This window comes from Colletotrichum siamense, assembly GCF_013390195.1.
Source record: "Colletotrichum siamense strain Cg363 chromosome Unknown KSG_Cg363_contig05, whole genome shotgun sequence".
Classification (NCBI taxonomy): domain Eukaryota; kingdom Fungi; phylum Ascomycota; class Sordariomycetes; order Glomerellales; family Glomerellaceae; genus Colletotrichum; species Colletotrichum siamense.
The window spans coordinates 2,264,590-2,280,378 of NW_023501018.1; the positions used below are offsets into that span (position 1 = coordinate 2,264,590).

At 52.3% G+C, this 15,789-nt stretch overlaps 7 protein-coding genes across 7 annotated transcripts; 3 read left to right on the forward strand and 4 right to left on the reverse strand.

Annotated features, from left to right (window-relative positions):
• Positions 1-686: 686 nt before the first annotated feature.
• On the reverse strand, positions 687-2,372 carry ANP1-1 (Mannan polymerase II complex ANP1 subunit; the record flags this gene model as incomplete). The annotated part of the gene is made up of 5 exons (XM_036640039.1): positions 687-953; positions 1,007-1,102; positions 1,159-1,478; positions 1,531-2,207; positions 2,299-2,372. The coding sequence occupies 5 exons, from the start codon at positions 2,370-2,372 to the stop codon at positions 687-689; spliced, it is 1,434 nt and encodes a 477-aa protein (XP_036495192.1).
• Positions 2,373-5,136: 2,764 nt separating this feature from the next.
• Positions 5,137-6,010, forward strand: MTR3 (Exosome complex component MTR3; the record flags this gene model as incomplete). Its single annotated transcript, XM_036640040.1, has 2 exons — positions 5,137-5,200; positions 5,253-6,010. The coding sequence occupies 2 exons, from the start codon at positions 5,137-5,139 to the stop codon at positions 6,008-6,010; spliced, it is 822 nt and encodes a 273-aa protein (XP_036495193.1).
• A 1,135-nt stretch (positions 6,011-7,145) lies between these two features.
• ASI1 lies at positions 7,146-10,007 on the forward strand (the record flags this gene model as incomplete). The annotated part of the gene is made up of 1 exon (XM_036640041.1): positions 7,146-10,007. The coding sequence occupies one exon, from the start codon at positions 7,146-7,148 to the stop codon at positions 10,005-10,007; it is 2,862 nt and encodes a 953-aa protein (XP_036495194.1).
• A 220-nt stretch (positions 10,008-10,227) lies between these two features.
• tsp-4 (putative tRNA-splicing endonuclease subunit tsp-4) lies at positions 10,228-11,276 on the reverse strand (the record flags this gene model as incomplete). The annotated part of the gene is made up of 2 exons (XM_036640042.1): positions 10,228-11,076; positions 11,265-11,276. 2 exons carry the CDS (start codon positions 11,274-11,276, stop codon positions 10,228-10,230), a joined length of 861 nt encoding a protein of 286 aa, XP_036495195.1.
• Positions 11,277-11,519: 243 nt separating this feature from the next.
• Positions 11,520-12,738, reverse strand: elp4 (Elongator complex protein 4; the record flags this gene model as incomplete). The annotated part of the gene is made up of 2 exons (XM_036640043.1): positions 11,520-12,229; positions 12,294-12,738. The coding sequence occupies 2 exons, from the start codon at positions 12,736-12,738 to the stop codon at positions 11,520-11,522; spliced, it is 1,155 nt and encodes a 384-aa protein (XP_036495189.1).
• A 481-nt stretch (positions 12,739-13,219) lies between these two features.
• On the forward strand, positions 13,220-13,736 carry RPB8 (DNA-directed RNA polymerases I, II, and III subunit RPABC3; the record flags this gene model as incomplete). Its single annotated transcript, XM_036640044.1, has 2 exons — positions 13,220-13,566; positions 13,631-13,736. The coding sequence occupies 2 exons, from the start codon at positions 13,220-13,222 to the stop codon at positions 13,734-13,736; spliced, it is 453 nt and encodes a 150-aa protein (XP_036494650.1).
• A 194-nt stretch (positions 13,737-13,930) lies between these two features.
• Positions 13,931-14,989, reverse strand: CGCS363_v008196 (Uncharacterized protein; the record flags this gene model as incomplete). The annotated part of the gene is made up of 2 exons (XM_036640045.1): positions 13,931-14,894; positions 14,946-14,989. 2 exons carry the CDS (start codon positions 14,987-14,989, stop codon positions 13,931-13,933), a joined length of 1,008 nt encoding a protein of 335 aa, XP_036495190.1.
• Between the last annotated feature and the right edge of the window lie 800 nt (positions 14,990-15,789).

Consider the following 15,789-nt stretch of genomic DNA (forward strand, 5'->3'; position numbering starts at 1 on the left):
TACGGCACGTGCACTCTGCTCTTAGATGCAACTATGCCTTGAGTACTACTAATGCGAGCACGCGAAGAAGATGGGTTAACATGGCATCATGCTTAGCCATGTGTGCTCTTATTTTCTCCACGTCAGCAACGTCAACAATATCAGCAGTGTCGTTAGTGCCTTGTCAATGATGGCGTGTACATTCGTTCCTTGTTCATGACGGGAATAACTTGTTAGGGCCGACACATCGAGAACGCTGGATGTTTTGAAAATGCCTCAAGAACATACTGAACCTTCTCAGGGTCAGTCACCTAGAGGATGCTGGTCACAATAGCCTCGATTTGAGTCTTGAAGTAAGTGCCTACCCACACACTATTCCAATTTATCGTCACTCGACACTCACCTTTCCGCTCAACAAACGATACATATGGTACACTTAGATCCTCCTGTTTCACCTCGTAATGGTAAATGAGGCGACTGCATTCAGTCATGCATTTGTGTATCTTCCAACGCCTCTCTACGGCACTGTCCCTTTACAACACATCCTGTAGTACCCCAAATCGAAGTACATGTAGTATACACAGTGAAAATGCTGTTGGGAAGAGCATCTGCCGGGCAGGCAGATGATGAACTCAAAGTCTTTCGGCTGAACCTCAACACGTTCTACGACCACGTAGATTCGTGTTTAGCTCTGCTTGAGGCTGACTTCAGCGTTCTGCATCCTTCGCGAAACCTCCACCCTCCTTCTCCCTCTCCTTCTTCTTCTCCTTCTTCTTCTCCTTTCCTTCAACAGCGTTCTGCCTCTCCTTGGTTTCTTGCTTGCTCTTCTTGTCTTCCGTCGCAAGATTCTGCATATCGGATTTGTCCTTCTCCCACTGGCTGCTCGCGTCACCAAACTGCTCCTTGACTTTCTTCGCCTTCTCTGCCTTCTCCTCCTCTTCCTTCTCTCTTGCCAACCTCTCTTGCTCCATTTCCTGTCCACCATTAGATCTGATTATTCGACCTAGCGAATCGAATGACAACATACCTCCATGTGCTTGATGTCATCCACGCTTGGTTCGTAAAGATGCCAAATCGTGTAATGCGGCAGGCCAACGACTGAGTAGTCCATCCGCTTCGCCATCTATGCCATCGACGTTAAAAAATTGTTGACTCAAGCTTAAGCACACAACATCTTACCTTGCCAAATCCCTCCGTCTCCGCGTGCTTCTCGAAACTGAAAGCTGGAAAGTGAACGCCTGACCGGAATACTCTTGCTTTGGCCAGGATGCTGACGCCCCCCACCCCGTCAATCTCCATCTCCATGTCGGGGTCCCCGTACGGATCTCGCAGATATGCCAGGTGGGGTCGCCATGTAGCGTACTCGGCATAACCTTCAACAATGACAGCATCCTCGTCCAGGGTGTCAGCGAGGGCTAACGCTGTCTCTGACTCCTGCCAAGAGTTCAGATCGTAAGGCTGCTCACCCCCAAGCCAATCAGGCAGGGGACGCCAAACGTCTATGCGGTGTTCAGCCATGGCAACGGGCCTGCGAGGTTCATTAAGACTTACTTGGCACGATGACATCCTTATTGTGGCGCATAAGATCCTCAAGAATGGTGAAGGGTGCCGTTTCGACGTCAACATCTCTCCAATACACCCATGAGTGATAAGGCCGCAGGGCTGCACTAAGAAGCCAGTTCCGGGCCTGAGCCATCAATTTCCGTCTGCTTGCCTGAGCAGCAAAGCCGTGACGACTCTCAACATCCTGATTGACCTTTTGCCCGAAGTCCTTCTCAATGATAGAAATCTCACCATATGGCTGTTTCACATCCTCGTCGGCCTGGAGCCCCTCTAGGTTGTTTGACAGAACCTCGAGAGTTCGGTCTTTGGAATCGGATACGAGGAAGGCGAGATCGATCAAGTGATGTGGGTACGTGAAGTTTCGTAGATGGGAGAAGAACATCGGCAAATGGTTCTCGGCATCTCTCAGAGGCACGCAAAGAAGAATGCGCTCCTCACGCTCCCAGCCGCGGGCGGTGCCCTGCACATTACTCAGGTCATAGTATCGTACTGTTTCAAGCTGCAGGTCGTCGCTCGCTGAAAGCAGGCCAAGAGACACAATCGAGGTCAGTGATGCACCTGGCCATACCAGAACTAGAAAAAGGATGGCCAAGATGGCAACAATGGCCAAACGGGTGAGCAGACGCTGTCGACGGCGGTTCGCGGGTGTCGCTCGGGGCTGGTATCTACGAGGGAGCATCGTCAGGTTTCGTGGCAGTTGAGGAATGAACGGGGCAGGAGGAAGTGTTTGAGGGCAATGACAGCTGTGCGACGTACCTGTGAGGGGAGATTTCAAACGTGTTGCCCCTGGGGTATCCATTGGAGAAGCCGCCGGAGTGATGGCGAGGCATCACTTTGGAGCCCGACGATGTATATGACGGCAACATCCAGGGCACTGGGTAGAGGGACTAAGCCCTTAGCTGGGAGTGGAGCTTCGAACAGTTGCGGTATAATTCCACCGGACGTTGGGAGTCGTGATGTTCAAGCAGTCGAGGGCATCTGGCAACCGTAGCACTTTCGCGTGGAACGAAAGTTGATTGCGCTGGGACGATTGCGCCGCGGGGAGTACTAGTATGAGTTCCGAATGCAAGAAAACCGGTGGAGCAGCGCGCAACTGAACAGGGCAGGGAATCTCAGCTGTTGCGTGCCGTAATCGTGATGTTTTCGAATGATTGTCGTCGAGGGGTGGGCTAAGCGTCGAGAGCTCGCGTCGTTGCGAGAGGTAGGGTAGATAGGTGCAGGGGAAGGGAGGCCGACATGCTCAAACACGGCGACCACTTGTGCATGAGGTAAGGTACCTTGAGGTAGACATACTATGCCAATAGGTGTTCTGTGACCTGCAGCGCCATCCCCATTCTCGGCTTGGGAATTAGGTGGCCTGAGCACCTGCACGATTACTGTAGGGGTACAGCACAGCGAGCACAGTGTCTTGCCTCGGAACCTGAGTAAGCTCTCAATACCTCTCTTCATTGGCTCACGTCTCTCCCAGGGGGCTCCCTCAAGCATCGCCTCCGCTCCCAAACTGAGGATAGTATTCGTACTCTGGAATCTCGTCCGCATGTGTACCTTTCCTTCCAGATCCTGACTTAGACTGTCTCGCATGGTAATCTGCTCTGTGGGCCGTCTATTATGTACAGACAGACACACGGCTGCACGCTCGTAGCAAGGGAGAAGGGCATCTAGCCGGCAGATATCGATACCGAGATAGTCTTACGTGCTGCAGTCTCAGTCGCTTGTCTTCCTCTGAGTTGCGTCGACATCGAGATTCCCTCACTGACATCGAGACATCATGTACGGACCAATGGCGGTCGCATTCTCCCTGAAACAAAAAGGGCCTGACTACTTAAGTTGGCCATGTTGTCGAGTTACAGCACTCGCACATGGTCGACATGGAACACAGCACCTGGGTGAAGCCTGCCGGTTTCAACCTCAGTCGGCATCTTGGCTTTTGGGGCGGCCGACAATACATGGACTTAGGCACTGGTCAAAGACTACGGAGTCGACACATAGCGGGCGCCACACAATCATCAATCATAGACGCAGAAGCGCAGCGCGTCGAAGTCAAGAAACACCTCGGAAGTGCAAAAGCAAGGACATACCTCCAAACCATTCCAATGATTTGACCCAACCTGCCACCGGTTGCCCCATATGTGATCTTAATATCTAGAACGCGCCATTAGCCGGGATCCAATGTATGGTCGCAGTAGAAATGGAGACAAAAACGGCGAGTCAGACAAGCCAGTTTACTCATTCAGTCAGCCGGCCCCAGCCTCCCAGAGCTTCAGAACGAAGAACCGAGAGGCCGGGACACTGAAGCTAAATTACGGTTCCGGAGGAATCAACTCCACCACCATCCTTATCCCTCGTATGAGAGACTCCAGTGCGAGAGTATAGCTCGGCCGACATGAGATAGTTGAATGGATAAGCTATGGTCATCATGTAGATCTCGAGTGTCACTGAGATGGGGATCATGGGTAAAGAGGGTTGCGAGAGTAAAGAGTAGACCTACCATTGAAACCATTTCCAGCAGGTGTCAAAAGCAGCCTTCTGAGAAGCTTTGAAGGCCTCAGTCGCACAATTTTTGCCTTCAGACAATGCCGAGTTAGCATACGATATTATTTCAAAATCCTCAGCAGGCAGTAGACAGGGGATCCATCAGAAAGATTGTTTTGGTAAATGGGTATCATCACAGATCTCAGTAGCAGAACTGAATGAAAAGGTTGTTCATCACGGACGTGGGGTGGAGGAGGGGGATTTGCATAGATAGCTAGAACTTACCAAGTACACACGACATTCTGTCTAGCAGAAATGCTGGACTAACGATGAGAAACGGCGGGGTGATGCTCTGTGTCCAAGTCAGCGCCTGCCTCAAAGAATAGTCGCCGCACAGGTAAGTTGGAAAAAAGATCCCAGAACAGGTTGAGGTCAGATGGTAGTGCATGTTGTTCGTGCGCTCAGGATATCGCGTGAACTAGTGGAAAATGTTGCATCATATGCAGGGGACAGATAGGTGATAGGAATAGGCATTGAGCACTTACCATTGAAAGGCAGCCCGGCAGCCCAGGTCTGGGCCTGATGAGGATGAAAATATCTCAACGATGAGTGAAGTCAAGGAACAAATCTTGGAACGAGGTGCAAAAAATTTTGGGCTTGAAGTAGTAGCCCACTAAGCTGGATATGCGCATAAGCCCACTTATCGTCTTTTTTGTGCCGAGAGCTGTGAGTGGGACCGGCTTGCCCCTGTTGAATTCAGTTAAACGAGTCTACCTCTCTATTGAAAAGAACCTCAGCTGAATGAAAATTCACCTCCCAGCGACTTTGATGACAAGCCTCCCAACGACCAGCTGAACTGTGAAGTGACTATTCACACTAAGAGCCCATTTCTTTCTCAGAAAGATTCGAAGTTACTTCGGACAACCAGTTGGGCGTTACGTTCACTACTTCAGATTAGTTGGCTATCTAGCTTGAGATACGCCCCGCGGTCTTTCCGACATACGCTCCTGCCATTTCCGTGCCTTCGACCGCGAAACTGTCGACACCGTCACATTCATCACGACATGTCCGACCGACGAAGAATTAATGGCCCGCCCGGTCCCACTCTACCGCCCTTGTTCGATGGCTGCAGCTCTAAATCAAGTTCCAGAGCAAGGCCAGCAAACGGAACCCGAGGATTATGTTGGTTCAATCCTTTGCGGTAGTCTCGTCACTCACAGTACTAACTATACGCCCAGTTCTCAAGACCGGCGTAGCCCCCACGGCATCTGGATCCGCCTACATGGAAATCGAGCCCCCTCAGCTTCAGGCCAATCCTATAGCAAATGCCAATGGCATGAAGCTCATTTGCACCGTTCACGGACCTCGTTCCCTTCCCCGGTCCGCACCCTTCTCACCTTACCTGGTTCTCTCCACACACGTCAAGTACGCACCGTTTGCTACTCGTCAACGCCGTGGATACCTGCGCGACTCGAGCGAAAGAGACCTAAGTGTCCATCTCGACACTGCTCTACGTGGGGCCATTATTGCTGACAGATGGCCCAAGAGTGGCGTTGACGTCATTGTCACCATCATCGAGGGGGATCAAGAGCGAGAGCTCTCTTATTCCCAAGGTAATGAACAGTGGGACGTAATGAACGTTTTGAGTGGCTGCATCACGGTTGCGGCTGCCGCTCTAACTGACGCTGGGATTGACTGTGTGGACATGGTAACTGGAGGCGTTGCTGCAGTTGTAGGTGAAGCGGCCGGCGACCTGTCGGCAACTTCAATCGTCATGGATCCTGTTTCATTCGACCACGAAAGAATCTTGGCTGCTTGCTGTGTTGCCTATCTGCCGAGCCGCGCCGAGATGACCAATCTATGGCTCAAAGGTCAGCTTCCACCTTCTGATCCTCTCCTTCATACGAAGTTGGTGGATCGAGCTATTCAGGCGTCGAAAGGCAACTATCGGGCGGTTTTAGAGAGGCTTCAGGATCACCAGCCACCCCAAGGCTAGTCAAGTCTTGATCTGGAGACAGCTAGAAGACGCAATATCTTGCCTAGTTCTCTTGTTGGCGGCACTCTGTTCCACCGGAATACATGTCTATGCCGGCTTTACAAATGAAGCTGAAGGGTTTTGAGTGGATCGCAAGGCATGTCATCAGGCAGAGGAACTACTTCGTTGGACATTTACTCTGGTCATGATTAGTCGATCAAAGACACGCGAGGGATTTGGCACAAGTTCTGAGCCACTCATGGTACCTAAGGGGACGTTGGCGGCAGCTCGCACGCTCCCATGGGTTTGCGGTGTTGTTGAAATGGCTTTACAGCGCCAGTCCACCGGTGTAGGTGGATCGAAGAAGCTGGAATGAGGGACTGTAGCTGGGTGGGTCACTTGTGCCGTGCACCATCCCAGTTATGTAATGATATTACCAGCGGATATATGATACCAGTAGACGAGGCTACGAAACTTTGGCACTTAAAATCCTTCTTCTTGATGACGTTTCTGTCTTGATGGTTTGTTGTACGAATCATCTTCATAGAATTAAGTAGATTTCTACCGAGAACTGCCCGTGCCGTCTAGGTGGTCTTCAAAGGTGCTACGGTAATTAGGTAAGTCATGTAGATTTTGTGGAATCGCGTTAGCGCCTTACCTTACCTTACCTTACCTGCTTAAGGTAAGGTACCTAGGAAACGTAAAGGACCTTGAGGAGCCTGGCCCCGGCTCTGTGCTGTGCCTGTGCTCGCGCCAAATACACCCACCCTCCAACTTATCCGAGCTTCCGACGCCGATTCTCCTCAACCTGCGTTGATGCGGGATCTACCTCATTGTTCGAGCTGCTTCAACGAGATCCGATTGATAGCAATCACTGCCATTTCGACTATCGCCTTCTTATAGTATAGTCTGCTATACCTTGCACATCAGCATACTCCACGATAAGCCATCTTGCTTCTGCAGTCTGAAGCCCTCGCGGTCCCTTTCACGTTCCGTCCTTTCTTCTTGCCTGCATCATGCCCTTTCAACCCTTCGCCTACCGCCCATGATTCGTGTCGCGACGCTCTCAGCCGCTACGAGCGACAAGGCCGCCACCGCTGCCTTCGCTACCTTTGCTGCCTTCCGACTTTGAATCTGCTTTGCTGTCCAGCTGAACATGGCGGATCAGCCCGCCTCTGCATCAGTGGACAACCCCACGATCTGGCGGGATCTGTCGCTGTGGACCGCCCAATATCTTCAGCAAGCCGTTAACATCACGAAGCTCGCCCCTTCCTTCGAGGATCTGGTACAGGCTGGCCCAAGGATCATCAAAAAGCTGACAGCATTCATTCCGGCTCCCGATACACTTGATGGCCTTGGCCAGAGAGTCATTCCCGAAGCGACCGAACCCGGAATCATTCGAACGACCGACGCCGCTACGACCGCTGCGCTCGACATGAACATACCCCCTCCGATGGAACATCATCATGGGCTTGGGACAGGGCCGGGGCATGATACCCTAGTCGACCGTGATACTGGAATTGCCAGTCCCAAGTTTACCATGGAAGGGGCAAAGGGTCTAGGCAGCGTCTTTAGCTATGCCACGAGCAAATGGGCCCTTTGCTGTATCGCTATGGCTATTGTGCTCAATCGCACCCATATATTTGCAGCTACGAGACGCCGTTTACGCCTGACCTTACCTATCCGTCTCCTCCTGCGCGGTCTCCCGGTCTTACTATTCCTCATACAAGCCCGCGGTCTCCTACGCTCCATACAATGTCAAACATCCCCTGACTTTGCCGAGATGCGCTGGGGAAATACTAGCAAGAGCTCAGAGTTGATGTTCTCCCAAGCCGGCGGCTTTCTTCACACAATGAGCTCCACACTTCTACTCGGAGCTTCCGACCAAGAATCATGCACAGCCGTTGGCATGGTGCCCGCGAACGACGAAGATCCGACGCAGTATTTGCGAGGGTCATTGTCACTTCTGTGGCCGTTATTCGGCACGTTCTGCCTTAGTCAATTTCTCGAGACTGTGTCATGCGCCGTTCAGGGCCGTCCGGTATCGGCCGAAACGGGTATGACACTATTCGAGCATTCACTCGCCTTCGCCGAGGCTGATGCTGCGATTAGCAATCAGCTCGGTTGGGGCTTGTTTACCCAGTCACAGGCCGCTGAGGCGCTGTCTGAGCCAAGTAGCAGTATTGCTATTAGCCGGTCCATGATTCTTCGAAGGGTCAACACTCCGCCTGAAGTTCTTCTCGTGGCCTTCCTCTCAACTATGAGCCACATAACTAGCCACGTTCTGGGCATCTTCAATCTGCAATCCAAATTTCGCCTTGTCAACACAGGGTTTTGGGGCCTCTGTTTCATGGCGAGCATACTCTATAGCGCTTTCACATTTTCCTTGGATGACCCTTCAAAACAAGGACTGCTCAGGTTCCCCACAGTTTGTATTATCGGTTTCATCCCTCATGTTCTTGTCCTCGGTGGCATACTCATCTGCCTTTCTATCTACCTGCTTGCGCTAGGCTTAGCTGCTCTCACCCCCGTGGAGGGGTCCACAGGCCAGCGTCTAACACTTCGCGAGCGGCTAGCTCAAGCCCACGAGAACATGCAAGCCAACTTGTCTTTGTCTGATATTCGTATCGGCATGGATATGGACTTCTATACTGCCCTGTTGAGAACCGGCTTTGGTGCTATCACAATGGCCAGTGAAGCGGTTTACTTGAACGAGGACCGAGACATCAACCTCAGACACCGCACTTGGCTCGAGGAGGAGAGATTTCGAGAGCTGGAGGAGTTGCGAGCGCAGTGGATAGGAGCCAGCTCGTCTGACTCGCAGTACGACACCATCGGCACCATTGGCTTGGTCCCCATGAAGGATGACCACCTGCTGCCCATCAATGGCTATGCTCGCGAGCGAGCCGCACAGAAGGTACCGAAGGCTCGTTCAGGCGAGCGTAGGGTCAGGGATGGAGTTGGCGCTGCGGAAAGAAGTGGAAGGTGGCTCATGGCGCTGGATTTTCTCATGAATATCAACAGGTTGATAATCCGAACCTGGGCCACCGCCGCCATCAAAATTCTCTCCAAGATAGGCGTCCGTTCGCCACAGCTTCTCTTATGGATAGCACGCCGGCCCAAATCTGCCACCAACATCGTCAACCGAAACGGCAGTGAACATCGTGTCGACCACACCATCGAATCTATTGAGTCCACCATGGACATCCCGATAAACGAGGCCGTCGATGTTGAAACAGAATTCAGACAGCAGGCCTGGAGGAGAAGCAGTAGCTCAGCATTTATCGACGAGACAGATCTGGATACGCGGCTCTATGGCTGGTGGTTGAAGGGCGGATATTGGGGCTCCACGGACAATAGTGGTGAATACCAACCTGAGGAGACCGCCGATGATGACACCACTAGTGTCGTCTCGTTCAGCGCCCACGACGACAGTGATTGGGAATCAGAGCATGACGGGAAGAGAACACCGACGCAACCGAGATCCTGGGCAACCAGAGATACCACACCAACGCCTGACGACGCTTTACAGTTATCGGATTTGGCCCGTCTACTGCATCCCAGCAATCCTGAAGAGAGAGATGAGGCGTTTACACTGGCCGCCCACTTGGCTAGTGATAGGATCATGACAAGGGCACAGTTCAAAAGGTCGCAGCAGTTACAACGGATGAAGATACTGCAACCAGCCGGAAGACCAGGCCAAGAATCAACTAGGTCGTGCAAGATGACCCCTGACGAAGAGGCTCAGCGCCTGGAGCAACTTCTGCTATCTCGCCGTTCTGACACTCCCCGAGCTCTTCACAGTGAGTCGACCTGGGCAGAAGGGGCCGCCGGCCTAGGTCCCGACGGCCCTCAATGCGTCGTATGCCAGAGCTCTCCAAGGACAATTATTGTCTGGCCTTGTCGCTGCCTGAGCCTTTGCGACGACTGCCGGGTGTCCTTGGCCATGAACAACTTTGATAAATGCGTCTGTTGTCGCAGGGAAGTAATCAGTTTCAGCAGGATTTTCGTCCCCTGAAGCCCTCTAGGCATTTGGTGCGACGATCTTCTGGGCGGCGCCTGATTCAAGACCACATGATGGAAGTGCGTGGACACGAGAATAACGTCGGCGCTGGTGGGGTTCACTTGTTTCATTAGACGTCAGGGGGTATCTTTTGCTGGTATTGTACACAAACACACGCTACCTTCGTGCTTCAGCGCCGTTCCACACTTTGGTTCAGCGTCCAAATCCATCGTATTCACATCCCAGCCCATTCGACGCAGAACGTGCGTACATGCTTCGCGGTCGCGTCTCCAGGAACGACAGCTTCTCCTCCAAATAAGAAACCTTTCTTGACCGAGGTGCCTAGACGTCCGCTCCCCACTATGTCGAGCATGGGGATTTTCTCGTCGCATCCATAATTCGTAGCTAGGAAGTGAGCGTGATAGCGTAGTGGATCGCCAGGGTACACGCTGTAGTCGGCACCGAAACGCAGACCTGGGGTCATAAAGTAGCCTCTTGATAAAAGGTACTGGTGGAGAGGGCCGAGGGGCGGAGACGGGACGGTCAGAATCCTTTGTTGGGCATTCTGAAGACCGCCACTCGTTGTGGGTGTGACCGCCAGCAGCTTATCCTGTGGCAGAATATTCTCCGAAGACGCCTCGCCCATCGTGACGGCGCTTGGCACCTGAGCGCCTGCAGCCCTTCGTGCCTGCACGGATGACTTCTTGGCTTGATCCTCGGCTATCAATTTTTGCGCCTGGTCCCGGCGGTCCTTCAAGATTGTGATGTAGGCTTTGCGACTCTTTTGGTCTGGGGAAGCAAGGCAGGAAAGGTGTTCGGATGTCTCGTCGACCAGGCGGCCTACCTTCTTCGCGATGAGCATACTGGCTTCCTCGGGCAGTAATTCCAGGGGCAAACTCAGGAACACATTCTGTGTCGGATTTTGCGGTGTAGTTCCAATCAGCACCGAGCAAATGCTGTGGTTTCGTCGAATCCAGGCTACATCTTCTGCATCAAAGACAAGATAGCGGTCGGCAATCTTGGAGATGCGCACTGGCGCCAGACCTAGTTCAAGCGACATATTCATGCCGTCTTCGAGCGATTCCTGTGAAAGTCAGCTACGGTTCAACCTAGATTGTACGCTGCACGAACGGTATTTGACGTCCCCAAGATCATATTCGCTTTGAAAAAAAAGGTATCATCACAGAGTATCAGTGGATTGACAGATTGATGTTTTTTTTGGTTTAATCATTGTAGGGGAAAAATCTGCAAGAGGGGCAGAGAATATCTTACCTGAGCGGACATTGTTGAATGTAAGAAACTCAACGAGAGAAAATTTTAGCGGCAGAGAATATTTCAATGCTGTGCTTGGTGGGGCACCAGGGACCACTTTGTACCTTACAGTGTACGGTCTTCGATGCCTTATCGGTACGTATCTTTGGAATGGAAGATAACTCTCACGCATTCACGCCTCACACTATCTCGTTCATGTTTCTCATTTATGTTGCTTACGGTGAGGCTCCTATTTTCCATACACATATTGGTCCTTTAGAAGTCGAGCTTCTCCTCTTTCTTCCTCGTCTCGTTTGATCCCGTGTCTTCATCTCCATCCAGCATCGGTGGCAAGCTATAGGGCTTGAATATCAGGCCGCTCGAGCTACTCAACCGGAATGAGAGATTTTCCTGTGATGAACCGCCGTCCAACCCCCCCCCTCTTTCATGATAAACGGGAAGGCTGTGGACCTTGAGCATACCTTGAACCACGTCTTCCGATTTGATATTCGGCTGTATATGCACCTTGCGCTGCAGCGGTAATAGTTCTAACACGCTGTCACAAAGCAGTTCCATCCATCTAGTGAGCCCGCTGGAGCGAGGATACAGTGATGTTGATATGGAAATGACGGCTGTTAGACTTCCACTGTATTGACGCAGTAAAGCTCTCAGCCTGTGCAGGAACTGTAAGGCATCCTGAGGTCGGCACACAGACGAGCCATAGATCGCAGGCGACAATAGGCTTGGGACTAGGACTCGATGAATTGCGTCCGGCGCTGAAGACCTCAGTTTCGCCGAGAGGTTGGCAATGAATGTATCCAAGGGCGACGGAGTGTCGGCGCCTCCTGAAGATTGGGACCAGGTCATGGCAGGAAAGCAAAGCGTCGTGTCAAGCTTCCCCTTGATATCGCTGGGTTGTAAGCGTTTCGAAAGGTCGAATTGGTGGCAAAAGCTGTCTGTCATGTTGGCGTTTCCTTGGGTTGCATCTTCATTAAGAGTCAATTGACGTACTCAGTGGATTACAACCCGAATAACGCATGATCATCGTACCTGTGCCTGTCTTGTTGCCGTTAAGAGTCTCATATCTCCAGGCGATTTTCATTTTCTCGTTCGAAACCGAAGCTGGCTGACCGCGAAGCGAGCTGCTTGTTTTGCCAAGCCCAGGAAGCTCACCCTTCCACGCTTCGGTTAGACCTAGCACATGAACCTCATGGCCCTGTACGAGGCCTTCTGCGCCATAGTACTTGAGAAGGACACCCGCAAAGTCCGTCGTTCCAGCTTCCTCCACTAAAATGCTGCTCCCGAGAGGCAGCCCGGCGTGTCCCGCCAGCAGTTGATCTAGTGACCCGGTGCCCGTCGAGGTTATGAAGCGCCCGTCCAAGGGTGATGGGCGAACTCCCACTGCAGGCGATACTTCCTGCTTTTTGGCACCGGCTTCTCTCACTGTGCCACGGGCCTGTTGGCCAAGTACGACATTCTTCTTGCGGAACGACATGACTTGTGCGGAGCGTGCTCCTACGAGTAAGTGACTGGTCCAATGTCTTCAAATTTGACGGGGCGATCAACATCAATGAGGAGTGCGAACTTACGCATTCGACTAGGAGCCCTATAATGACTTGTTCCGATGTTGAGTAGAAGCAGATGATGTGAAATCGCCGTCTTAGTCGGGTCGCAGAGGCAGGAGCTAGGGAACGCGAGCCGAAATTCCAACCCCTGGTGCGATGGCTGCTGCCCCCCCACCTTTCAATCGTATGGTGCCTAGGTACATATCTTATCTTAACCCGGGTAAGTGAATCTCGGGGTCCGTAATTTTTTCTCCAACGTGCCTGCCTCCAAGCTATCGTGGGACGCAGTTCTTGTCGACGATTTTTGCGTGCTACCTCTTCCAAATACAGGTCGGCCGCCTTGACAGAGCTTTTGGGCCTCATTTGAACTACAGTCACTTCTACATTCTCGCAGACAGTCAGCCATCAACCATGTCAGGCGGAGGCGATGTGACCCTCTTTGAGGAGTCCTTCACAGTTACGAACTACGATCAGTCCAAGTACGATCGAGTGGCGCGCATCTCTGCCACCTCCACGGACAATCAGACTCTAATGTCACTTGACATCAATATTGAGCTCTTCCCCGCCTCCACTTCCGACAGTCTTCATGTCGTCCTGGCTACCTCCCTAGCTCACGACGGTAGTAAAGACGAAGAGAAGGGCTGGAGGGACGTTACCAAGGGCAACCACGACCGAGAACCCACACTGGCCGACATGTTTGACTATGTGTGCTACGGCAAGATCTACAAGTTCGAGGACGCTGATGACGGGCAAACCATGTGAGCAGCCATCTTAAACCACGCCGGCGAAGCTCTAGCAGAAGAAGCTAACAGTGTCTTATAGCAAGGCGTACGTCTCGTTCGGCGGTCTCTTGATGTCTCTGGAAGGCCCGTACAAGAAGCTCACTCCTCTGAGAGTCGATTATGTCTACTTGTTAATCAAGAAATGATGAACGATTCTATTTACATCGCAACGAGCTGTCCACCAGGCTATCGACTCATAGCGCGAACGAATACGAGGGGTCTGACGAGGCCACAAGAAACGTGCCTTTGGAACCGTTTATGTGAGCTGAGGTCGTTTGGAAGACACCTGACCCTGGCGAGACAGGTCATCACAATCTACCTTCTCGGAACCGACACTGGCTCAGCCATCTATAGCCCCTAGGGATGAGTCCTGGTTGTGCGGGCCTGGGAATGGCAGTCTTCGGTGGATTCTTCGCAGGATATGGTCGTAATCGGGCTCATTGTGTTTCGTCAGGATGCCGTGACGGATGAAGAATTCGAGCATGACGAGAGCGCAGTTGGGCTTCCATTCTCCCCGTGCCAGGCTATGCTGGACTTCTTCAACGGTGCACAGGTGGAATTCGGCAACCTCTCCATCCTTTGGCTGCGGCACAACATCCTCAGGTAGTTCGAGATCGTATATCCATTGAACTTCGGGATAAATGAGACCCACCTGCCCTGCTTCTGCTTCGGTGATATAGATGTAGGTGACGCCGCCCACGTGCTTCGTGCGGCTGCGAACAAGCTGGTCCGGAAGGTTGGCCTCCTCATCCGCCTCGCGGATGACACATTCGAATGGGTCTTCCCCCGTCATCAATCCTCCTGCCACTGTGTTGTCCAACATGCCCGGGAATGTCGACTTGGTCGGAGAGCGGCGAGGTACCCAAATTTTGATGCCATGACTTGCAGATGGGCAGCGTACGAATGCTGTTAGATGCACCCCGTACCTCATGACTCCGAACAGGCCGGATGCAGATCGTTCCATGTCGATGAGTAGCTCGCCTTTACGCCCGTAGACAGGCCACAGCTCGTCTCGCCACCCGCGCAGTATCGGAAAAGCATCGCGCTTCCTCCAGAAATCAAAAAGACTGGCTGCCAGCTTACTGCGGGCACCTAGTGTGGGTGCTTGAAATGCAGAAATGGTGCGCTTCGCAGTGTCAATGCTGATTTCTCCTCTCACACTGGCCGGCGCCTCTGCTAGCTTTTCTACCACTTCTGGCAACACATAGCCCAGAGACACGTCGCCCTCACCGTCGCCACAGATGAGGGTGTATAGGGAACCACCAATCTCTGCATAGCGAGTCGTGTCGTGCTCGTACGGATACCTGCATGTGTTCAGCACAGGTGACCCAGACGTTTGGGCAGACATTTCTCACGAGTCTACCTGAGCGATGAGGTCGAGGTTGCTGAAAGCTCCCATATTTCTCCTGGGGATTTGTCTCTCAATTCGGGCGCAGGGGATCATGCGGCGGCAAGAAACGGAAGCCTTGAACATGTGCGGGTGAATAAATGTTGATGCAGAACGACTTCTGAGGCAAACCTGAGGCTTGACGGTGCTTGACGACAGAATTGTGGTGTGTAATAGTGAACCAGTCCTGTTCTGCTTGGAACTCGGCCGTCTGGTTAGACCATTTCGCGGAGAAGTAAGAGATATCACAATAAACCACCGACTAAGAATTAGAAGCTGTTAGAAAGGGAATCACTGGCTCAGGGCGTTGCAGCTGGGTGAGACCAGTTGCGGGGCACGTATGCATGTATGAGGGGTTAGGTAGACGCACACACCGATCTAACTACTATGTCCTCATCTAATCAGTTTAACGCGGCCCCCAAGGTCCAGCCATAAGTTGATGTCTGAATTCAAGCCTTCGTACTGAACAGTCGAAGGGCCAGCCACCTGGTTAACCCCTGCAAGTCGTTCCTTGAGCTCGCCACCACCGGGGCATTGAGTTCCTGCGGTGTGAAAAATGGCAGTCCACGAAATGGCGCTAACGCCCGTGGAGGATTCTCCCAGCATCTCGGAGCTTCCTGCTGTCCCTTACCCCACCCTAAGAGGACGTTATTTCTCATCTGCAAACCAGTTTTCTTCGTCAACCTTTCAGGCACCGTATTTGTCTTCAGCGACGATACATGGCAACAAGCTTTGAACGAATGCGCAACTCACTCAATCAAGCCCCAAACATCGCTGTCAAAGTAGGCCCTTGTAACAGCTTATTCCAGCCC